The 11248-nt window shown below is 38.8% G+C and overlaps 1 protein-coding gene across 1 annotated transcript in view; it reads right to left on the bottom strand.

Annotated features, from left to right (window-relative positions):
• Positions 1-4747: 4747 nt before the first annotated feature.
• The window catches only part of nell2a (neural EGFL like 2a), a 71751-nt gene continuing 65250 nt past the window's right edge, over positions 4748-11248 (bottom strand). The window contains exons 19-20 of the mRNA XM_036576289.1: positions 6309-6533; positions 4748-5293 (exon numbers count right to left, since the gene is read on the bottom strand). Coding sequence (XP_036432182.1) covers positions 5252-5293; positions 6309-6533 — 267 coding nt within the window. The 3' untranslated portion in view covers positions 4748-5251. The remainder of the gene's footprint in view (positions 5294-6308; positions 6534-11248) is intronic.

Genomic DNA, 11248 nt, shown 5'->3' with positions numbered 1-11248 from the left:
TTTCAATTCAGTTTTTCTAACAAAAAAAAGCTTGTGTCATGTTTGTTAAATAAATATTAGTTCCATTTGTGTCAGGCAGTGCTGTCAATAAATGAGGTTTGGTAAGGTGCAGCTCAGTGGTGCTGGGTTGATGGAGTTTGGGCTGTTGCGTGTATCGGGGGAAAATTATGTCGCTCATCTTGAAATGCTTCCAGAACAGCAACTGCTGGTTTCCATTTCAAACAGGCTCGGTCCACAGTGACCCTGTTGCCAAGCAACTCTTCAGGGGCAACCTCTTCCAGCTGCTGACCCAATTAGTTCATTAGGGAGGGAAAATAACTTTGTGCAGCCAAGGCAATCCAACTCGTTTAGATGAAAATTTGGTAAATGACCATCAGTTCTGATTATGGGTGGCATATAAGGGTTACAAAAGCATTTTACACAGGACTCCATGTACTGTAAGACACTTCAGAGATGGGGTGGGCAGTATGAGGATACGGTATCATTATCATGATGCTCTTCTGTACTTAACGATTGCATCGACAGTAACTGGCCAACAACGTTTCATTAGAAAGAGGTTGAGAAGAGTTTTCAGTTTTTTTATAGAGTTTAAATCCTGATGATGGTGGGTTAGGAAGCATAACTCATGCATGAAACGTTAATATAAAATCATAGTGTTCTGTTTTTATTGTGCTTTGGCACTAACAGTGCACTGTGTCTGTTGCAACTTATCACACTTCAGAAGAGCTAAATATTATGATGCATATCGTGTATCATGAAAATTCTATATTTCTACAAATATAATGAAAAAGTAGTATGATGTTATATTTTGGTCATATTGCCTCATAGCAAAAATGTCAATGTTGATCTGCACTGCTCAAAAACGAACTACATAGACACAAATTAATTAAATGAACCTAACTTAGCATTTTCCTTTAAGGGTTTTATTTAAAGTTGTGTGTTTGCTGTGGTTGGATTTAGTTGGTAGCTTCTATAAACTACTGGGCTCTGGTCAGCCTCTGCTGAATGTCTTGCACTGTGGATTCTTACTGGGGGCTTAAAATGAGATATTGATTTCTTCTGAGCATACAGTCAGTGCAGGACAACTATCAAAGCAATAGTTTGGACGAATAAGTGTTTGAGGCAGAGAAAAAATAAAAAGCTCATTTCATCTTTGCAATGACCGATGTAAAAAGCACAGAAACCCAGAGAATCAGAAGGAGGCGAACAGTGTGAACAGTAGGGTGCATAAGGTCAGCTCCTCACCAGCAACAGCACACAAAAGACAACACATTAATAACATGTTGATATGAGAAAGAAAGCTGTAAATCTCTGATCCTGACATGATTTGATTATGAATCATAGGAAACTACGGAAGCCCTAAAGGGCCATGGATTTGCGGGTTAATTGGGTTTTTCCATGATGAGTCATTTTCATTCGTTTTCTTGAGATCTTGAGTTATTTATGCCATTATCACAACATAGCGATTGTTATCTTGAATAAAACAGTGTCCCTTATGTTGTGATAATGATATAAATATCATACAATTTCAAGAAAACAAATGACAATAACTCGTTATCATGGAAAAATGCAGTAAAAACAACATGCAACTCTCTGGCCCTTTAGGGCTTCAGTAGGAAACAGATGCAATGCACTGTGAAATCTTATTTTTCACTGTGATTCAGTTTTTTAGAGATACAGCTGAATTATTTTGGTGTGATTCAGAATTATTTACAAAAAAAATGGAAGACACAAATATAATTGGAGGGCCTGTTTACACAGTACTGAAATATAGACAATAAAAACTAAACCCTGTTTATTTCCACATTTAAGAATTACCCTAAAATTTAATTTTGGCAAAAAAAATGAGAGCATGCTTCACTGATTATCCTTCTGTTTGGTTATCATCAGTTTGATGCATCACAGTGCTCTGATATATTGTCGCCCCTCTAATGTAAACCAAAAGGAAACCTCCAGAATTCACTGTAGAGCCGTAATTAATTCCTGGGGAAAACGTCCATCTACCTCAGTTGACTGCACTGAAACAGAAAGAGCAGCTGCATCTGGGTCTAAATTGAATCATTCTCTGTCTGGTCGTCCACTAAATTTCTCCCAGTTCACTTGTCATGTCATCCTGTTCTCCCCCATCTACTAGATCACAGTATCATCTGACACTCGTGCCGTCATCCCCCTGACAGAGGCCGAACTGTGAAGCTCTTTGAATCTGTCACACTTCCATCAGCCTTGTTCCTGGGAGATTGTGGTAAGGATGTTCTTTGTCAGCTGCTGGTGTGTGAGCGTACGTTTGGGAGTCCTAGATTGCCCTTGACACTCACGCAGCAGGGTGGACCATGGAACAAATCCCAGGGTAGAGCCAGTCACTCGCTCAGAACTGAAAAAGCCCAGCAGCACTGAGGCTCTCTCACTCGCTCCCTCTGTCTCTCCTTTCAATTGCTTTCTGCTCAGATATGAAACTGCATTTTTATCAACTCTGCTGCAGGGAATGGCAAGACAATATCTCAGGGTCCTCTCGCCATAAAGGAGTGGAAAATGAGAAATTACACATTTAAGCCCTCTTACAGTCTAATAGCTATGTTCCAAATTCAGACAATGTAATAATTTATCATGGCACCGTACATTATTACACATCTTTCTAATTACTTCTGTAACAAAAATAACTCACTGTGGTGACTGATAGCAATTCAGAAAAGCAGTTTTATTAAAAAGTGGAGGAAACTATTTGGCGCAGTTTGTCACTGTTATTTCAGAAAACAGTTGCGACTCAAAAAAAGTTCAGTCTGAATAAAATGTCTCTAAAATGCTACTGTTGCATATAGCCTATACACACTGTGCCAGTAATGTAAAATGTAAGCGGTTGATGTGCAATCGCACTGTGGCCCATGGCGCAGATGGCCTGCAGTAACCTGGGCCCCTTAAAACCTTTAGTGGGGACCTCAAATAGATTCTGACATAATTGTTCATTTCACAAGTTCATTTTTGCTGTACAATTTCTAATGGCCACAAATTAAGGCATTGATGTAATCAAGTTGCATGCATTATCTGCATAAACTAAACAGTTAAGTACTGTCTCTGCTTTGCAAGGTTTTGGTTCCTGCATAGAACTTTAATGTACTAGGGGCTCATAGTTGGATAGCCGTATTGTTCCTAGAGATCTTCCACCTTTCTAGCCTGTTGCAGACAATGCTTCTGAAGGTAATCACTGGTTGACTGCAGAGACACAGACAGTAGTATTAGCTCCCTGTAGGCCAAGGCATCTGTTGCAGTGGTCTCATCTTTCCAATAGAAAATTGGACATTTAGGAGCCAGCTGGACAATCCCCACGCCTGCTGTGCCTTCACTTTCCCGCTGCTGGCAAAAGGCCACCACTCGCTAGGAACTGCTGAACCCAGCTAGGCCAGGAGAAACTGTAGCCAAATCCATCCGAAGCACTCTGGGCATGGTGTTCTCCCAGCGGTATTTCACTGTCATTATAAGTTTATAATGATTAAGTGTATGCCTGTAAGCTTAGTTCATATTCTGAGGCCAGATTTTGGACCCACATTAACCTTTAAATTCTGCAGTTAATCTCCTTCTAGGCTTCTTCACAGATGGGTCAATTTTGTCTGAGCATTGTTCCTCTACAGCACCAAGATTTGTTATTGTAAAACACACTGTTACTGGAATTAGTGGACATTACTGGAAGTTACTGGAAGTCTTGGCACAGTCCATGGTCTGGTTTTCCATAATGACTGTATTCTGCACTCCAGAAACTTTTTTCATAAAGGCTCTGTGGAAGTTAAGGGATGCTTTTAATAGCTGGTTCTGTAAAAATTTAACTGAGAAGTGATAACTTTGATGTCATATCTTTGTTATGCCTTATTCAGTGAAACAAAATCCATCTCCAACCTCCATAAGAACCTCGTGTGTGTAATTTTGTATTGAATTTTAACTAAGGTGCAGTATTATATAATATCAGGGTAGTTAACTTGACCTCTGGCATCTGTCCAGACCAGCAAGGTAGAAAGGGTGGATCTGCAAGTCGATAAGTCCATATATGAATTCTTGATCAAATGCAGATGCAGTGAAGGATGGCTTTTTTTCTTTTTTTTACTTTATCCTGGATACTGAGGGCCTAATCTAAAGGATCAGTGCCATCAGCAGATTGCATTCTGGAGGGAAACAAACACTGCAGCAAAGGAGCAGTTTTACCACTGCAATGTGAACCCACTATAGACCCACTACAGACAGATAAAAGGATGGATCTGGTTTGTCTGGTAAAGAATAATGTCTTTTTTATGTGCTTCATGGGTGTGATATTTACTGAAGGCTGGTTTTTTTGTGATTTAAAAGATGTTCATGGCTCTCAAATGACCTTAAACTGTGTATACTGTACAACATTCAGAATATGCATGAGGACATGTTGCTTTTTACTGGAAATGCTCATACATTTTTGCCTCTGCTCAAAGAACTGCTGAATATTCATGCTATATTCAAATGTAACAAGGCAAGGAGGAGTTTGGATGAAAATGTAGGGAAAAAAAAAACAAACAATACATACAAACAACAAGACCCTCAAACTAGAAGGAAGGGAACTCACATATAAAGTGCTGCAGTCTGTATATCAAAGACATGAATCTTGATGCCAAGATGCTTTATAATCCTCTGCAATGTTAGGTCAGATAGGAAGAATGTAGACTTATCTCTCTCTTATCTCTGCATCCTGCCTGATCAGTACTGAAGGTCTAAAAATAAAAGGCCAACACACCTGTAAATGGAAATGGAAATACTTTATTTCACCATTAGACAAGAGCAAGCGGAAGAATCGTTTGAAACTGTGAAATAAAACAAAAGAAAAAAAGAATGTATAACAAAACATGTTTTTTAATGGAATCACAAAATATAGACAACTTCCATAATGTGATGAAAGAGAAGTACAATAACATTTACTTACTATCTATAATCCCTACTTCTTTTTCTGGGTTCATAAAGACTTAGAAATGAAAGAATATGCTTTTTTAACATCCAGTGTGGTCATGCCAGTGTATACAGTATTTTGTACAGAGCAGTAATTCAGATGAGCTGTTTCACCCCAGTGTGAAGAAATGTACTCCTCCTGTAGCAGATATGAACAGTGAGGTTTTCTGTCATCAGTTTGGTTTTATACACATTTTGCATTTGGTATAAAGAAGTAGATTGGGGACAGGGTGAAGAGGGTGAGTTTCTTTTAAATGGAGAAAGACTGTACAAATGCCTTTAGAATTCTGGTTTGCAGCTAAAGGCACATAGGGTCCACTGAGCAACAGGTATGTCCATTCTAGAGGGGAAAAAGAGAAAAAGGAGAATTAGTGATGTTTTATTCAATCTTTGAGATTTTTCAGGAACAACAAGAAGCTATATAATGATTAATATACTGTAATTATCTGTTTATAGTGATTCATTGTCAAGTTATCTGCCCTGAGATTTGATCGCTTTTGAAATATGAGTCATTCTGAGTGTCAATTTTAGTATAACCATCTGCCTATTATCAGAGAGTCTGGTGAATTCTGTCACTTAATGTGGCCAGGAACCACCTACTCTGACATGTAAAATAACCAACCACAGATCACTGTTTTAGCATGATGTGTAGAGATGGGCATTTTGCAGAACTACTGCAACCAAAACAAACTTGGGGGAAACAAATGGTTTGGCAGAATATCTCATTTTAAAAAAAAACTTCTTTCATTCTGATTCAAAGAAAACTCTTGAAATAATTTTAAAGATGCAATGGCATCAATTTCACAATCTCACTCTGAAAGGCTCAGTCTTGACACACAGAGCAGGCATCTGCTTGTAATCATGTTTCCTATTGGATTGATAAAAGCTGCTGCCCAGAAGTGCAGTCAAAAGGCTGTGTGGACAGCCATTCAGGATAAACTGAAAAAAAAAAACGGCTTATGTGCAAAAGATACGCTCTGCATACGTGTGGTAGAAGTACCTGAGGCTGAGATTATTTTAGTAAAACTGTTGTCAAATAAACATACATATAATGTTACAGATTCCATAACAATTTCCTCAATTATTATGGAATCTGTAACAATAACGAATAGTATCTGTGACAACTCTGAAAAGTATTTGCATTTTTGAATTACACATATATTGTATTATTTATATTACAAAATCTATTAGTGAAATCAGCCATTTCAAACTTTTGAAAAGTAGTATAAAATTCAAGCCAAAAACCTTTAATGTTGGCGGTGTTTCTCTTTGCTTAAGTGCCCTCAGGTTGATAAGTGTTAATAATCTGTGATCAGTGTGTGTTCATGTGATAGCTGTTTGTGGTATACACTCACCTTGCACTGGCAGAGGGTGCACTCAGTGCCGTGTTTGAGCCAGGAGGAGCCGCTGAAGCGTGTGATGCCGTGTTCATCCTCGCAGGTTTTGGTGATGTCGTTGCGAACGCTGTGAGCCTGGCACGGGTCCGACACGCAGCGGGCGCAGCACTCACCCTCAGGCACCAGCGTGAAGTCACAGTCCGCCGGTGGGCAGGACAATGGCCAGCAGTCCACCTCCCCCTGCTGCAGTACAGCACACACGCAGAACACCTCAGCAAAAATAGCTCTTATTTATTCCTCCCATTCCCCCCACATGCCTTGCACTATTTCTTCTTACATTTCGTTTCATTATTTCTCACTCATAGCTTAATCAAACAAGCAGGGAAGTTCTGTTTTGTGCAGATTATAAACTTTCAATTAGAGATGTGTGTGACAATATTTTACAGTTATCGTTATAAGTTTTCTAACTGTGATAGCGTGGATATCGTCAGTACTTAAAGAACAATGTCCAACTGCATGTTTCATTAAACAGAAAACATTATTAGTCCTGTTTAGATTTAGTGCTGTATGTGAAACACTGAACAAAGTTTCTGATGGCTGTTCACAATTGTAGAGGCGCTGGTACATTGTGTCAGTGTGTCAAAATACTGTGATATATATTGTGTATTGTAGAAAAAAAAAGTTTTAGATTCTACTTTCAATCCATAACACATTTGTGTATGTAAGTACAAGAGGATATATTTAATTATTGTTTGAATTTGATGAAAAACTGCTGTTCTTGTCTTTTGAAAAGAAAAAACGGAAAAAGACTCAAATATGGCGACACAGAATGTAACTCAAATGTAAATGTAATTCAGTACATACTTGACATTAATTATGTAATTACATCAAAATAACTATGTCATGTAAATCTAATGTATAGCCAAATGCCAATAACTCCAGACGTTTAACGGTTAAGAAGAAAACAATGCCTGTTGTAACACCACGTTCCAAGTTCTGCTCTCTTATGAACTTAGTGGATAATCCTTGTTGCATTCACAATAACTTGTGCAATAATCTTATCCACCAGCAGTTTGTTTATCTCTGCAACAGGAAAGAGAAAAGAAAAAAAATTGCTCCTCTGCCAAGACTTGGAAAGAGTGAGGGAGCTCATTTCTTGGAAGCTCTTAGAGAGGATTGCAATAAATAACTGAGCTCCAAGTAGATCATAATAAACAGCAGTTACAGCCTCTATAATGAAAAATAACCATGCTTACCCCACACAGTGTAAGCACCTCTGACCCTTTCCCACAAATTTAGCTGAGGAAAATAACTGTTCCATTCTTAATAACTATATACGTTCTACTTTCTATCTGGTAATTAGGCTGTGGGTCCATTTTGTACAGAAACGGTCACAGTCATGAAGACCTAAACTATAGTTACAATGAAGAGTTTCATGAGGAAAATCCACCAGAGTCTCTGCAGCAAATGCCTTGCTGCTCATTTTTCATAAATCATATGAAACCAGTAGCACAGAAAGCCATAGTGCTCGTCTCCTGCTATTCTCAGTAAGTCCCTCAAATACAGGTCATATCTTTTAGCCAACCTTATAGATTCAGTTAAGCAGTGATTTAGCTCTGCCTGACCTATTTCTGCTAACATTTTCATTTCACTGAGGATAACGCTAACTCCACTGTAGCACACCAAACGTGTGCGTTAAAACTCATGAAAATGTGTGTGTGCGTGTTTGCGTGCAAGTGTGCAAACAAGCGAGAAAGCTCACTTGAGGTGTCGTTAATTATGCATTAATATACCAAGATTTCTAGCAAATTATTACAGCGTTCTTGTTATTTTCCAGTCATTCCAACAAATCTCATCTTTCTCTAATTCAGTTTATGACAGAATCAAAATTAGAAAATGGTTTATTTACCAATAAATTATCATTTGATCATATGATGCACAAAAATGCACGGTGGACAGAACAAATAAGAAACTGAATTTCCTTACAAATCTGACCTAAAATGTGGTCAAATCTTCATCTGTCATAACAATAGATAAAGAGAACTCAGTAAGACAAATAACACAATTATATAGTTTTTCTTAAGTGGTGTCTGCCCCTTAAGCAGTAATGACTTCAACAAACGTTTCTTGTTAACTGCTGATCAGTCCTGCACATCGGCTTGGAGGAATTTTGGGTTTCCTCCTTACAGAATTCCTTTAACTGGTTCTGAATCTTCCACATTTCTTTTGGATTGACATCTGGATTTTCACCCAGCCATTCCAAAACACATCATTTCTTCTGCTTTAATCATTCTTTGGTAGAATGACTGGTGAATCCAGAATTCATAGCACCATTAAATGATGGCAAGCTGTCCTAGTTCAATTGCAACAAAACAGCCTCAATCTATGATACTGCCACCACCATGTTTCACATGTGGCATGAAGTCTTTATGGTGGAATGCAGTGCACAGTTTTGCCAAACGTAACGTGTCTCATTTAAGCCATAAAGTTCCTTTTTTGCCTTATCAATCCACATAACATTATTTCAACAGTCTTCTTGGTCATTCAGTTGGTCTTTAAGAAGCTTTAAATGAGCTTTTAAATGAGAAGCAACGTTTTTCCTAGAGCGGAGTAGCTTCCTCCCTAGTATCAATCCATACACAATATTCTTCTTCAAGGTTTGGCTGATAATAGACATGGAATCTCTGACACTAACCAGTGCATGAAAGGCCTGCAGATAGTTAGATGTTTCCCTGGGGTTTACCGTGATCTGGAATTTTACACACTTTGCTCTTGGAGTGATTTTTGTTAGAGGACCACTTCTGGGGAGGGAAACAATGGTGTTTAAATCTCCTTTTTTGTACACTGTACTCTGTACCTTGCCTGACAGTGGGCTGGTGATGTCTGAACTCTTCGGAAATACCAACCTCTTCTAACCTGATGAGCATTGACAGCTGTTTTTTCTGTTAATCTCCTTTGGCTGAGATATGCTGTGCACTCACAATGCGCGTGGTCAAGACTCAAGCTTGATTGTCATCTATTTGATAGAACATATTGACCCTATTTGCTCCCTTTCATCAAAATGATAATTCTAGAGGCTCACATCTGTTGAGAACAAAAACGTTAAATGTTCATGGATTATGTTAATGGATATTTTTCAATAAATTAATGAAACCTGTAGAACTGTTTGTGTTATTGTTTGTGTTATTATTGGGTTCACTTTATCTACTGTTATGACTTAGATGAAGACCTGATCATATTCTGCATCAGATTTATGAGGTTCATAGAATTCTAAAAAGTTCACAAACTTTCTAGCACCACTGCAGAAAGAAAACAATGTAGCTAAATGCGTAGTTAGTGTGAGATGATTAAGCTGTATGCGTAGGAAGTGTGAAGATGTAAAATATTTTTACTTATTTTGGTATCATGTTAGCTAGTATATCATCGAAAGTGGCTGTGAATTCAATTATTTATTTTAGGAAATATTTTGACACTTTGTGACAGCATCATTAGCATCATTAACCATGTAGACAGGCTTACGCTTCCTGAGGACACAAGGTGTCTATGTTTAAAAATTCCTATTACTGAGAATATCAGTTGATTTAATTTTACATTTATATCAACTGTTATTTTTTTTTTATTTTTCATTAGTTCTCTTCATAAAAAGGTTTTTGTGCTACAATATGATTTGGCGCAACTGTCTAATGTTTTGTATTATTATCAGGAGATTATAGGTTTGAATCTTGCTCATGCTGTGATATTGGCCTGGCCCTAAGGCACTTACACAATATATATCTCCATTCAAGACGAAACACTTAGAAAGCAATGAACTGTAACTTATCAAAGGAATGCAAGTGAACAGAGCTCAGTGATAACCAGTTAAAACTCTTTTTCTTAGCAATGGAAAAGTGGTCTAATAGAAAACATCATTAAAATATTACATTCCATTAAAACTTTACTACATTTTATGATGTTATGATTAAGTTACAGAATAAAGTAAGTAAATAAATAACTGCCCACATTTTGCCCATGCACTCAGCAATTTTCATTTGTGCACTTTTTCAAAAGTTAGAAATGTGACAACAGCAAAGCGAAGGTGAGGCTTTTTTTCACCTTGCGGAGTGCAGGTGCAGCTGCCTGCATATGTTGGGGCCCATAGGGTAATGCGGGATTTGGGTGTGTGTGCAGCTCTAAAACCGCACTGTGAAGTTTGGCTCCGGCTCACACACTCCAAGCTTCCAGAGAGCAGAGAGGTGCAGCCGCTGGAGGGGTGGTAGAGTGAGATGCATACTGAATGAGTGAGCAAGAGAGTAAGTTTCAGCCGGAAGCTCCTCTCCTCTCTAACTCTCCCTTCTCCTGTCCCCCATCCGGTTCCTTGGACGATTGACAGCCATCTTCCTTCCTCGGCTCTGCGTTTCACTCTTTCAAATTTCACATGCCTATTCCTCCTTCTCTATTCTATTCCTCTTTTTTTCCTTCTTCTTCTCATTCTATTTCACTCAAACTCTGCTCTCTCTTTCAAGCCTGCTCTCCTCGTTATTCTCTTTTATCCACCCTCCACACCCTGCTCTCCTCCCTTCTTTCTGTCCTCATCCCCTCCTCCTTCTTTTTTCTCCTCCTTTCATCCTCCACCCATTTCATTTCATTCCATTCCTTGTACTCTGATGTTCTGCCACTGAGAAGGGAATTAAAGCCCCCTCTCTCTTCTCTCTCTCGCTCTCTTTTTCCTCTCCAGTCTTTTTTCCACTCCTTTATTGCCTGCCAGAACCCATCCGTGTGTCCGGCAAGAGCAGCTGGAGATGAATGAAAGTGTTCGGGGTGTTTCGGGCCATTCTGGCCGCACCTCTGTGTTCCTATGCTAATGTGGAGCAGGAGGAGGGCTGACAGAGTCAGCGCTGCGTTCCGCTGTGTTTGATCTGTCTAGAGCTTTATAACAGCAGACACACCTCCACCCACAGGCTTATGGCAGCCCCAGACAA

This window comes from Colossoma macropomum, unplaced genomic scaffold (genome assembly GCF_904425465.1).
Source record: "Colossoma macropomum unplaced genomic scaffold, Colossoma_macropomum, whole genome shotgun sequence".
Lineage (NCBI taxonomy): Eukaryota > Metazoa > Chordata > Actinopteri > Characiformes > Serrasalmidae > Colossoma > Colossoma macropomum.
This window is presented reverse-complemented; position numbering and strand designations above follow the sequence as displayed.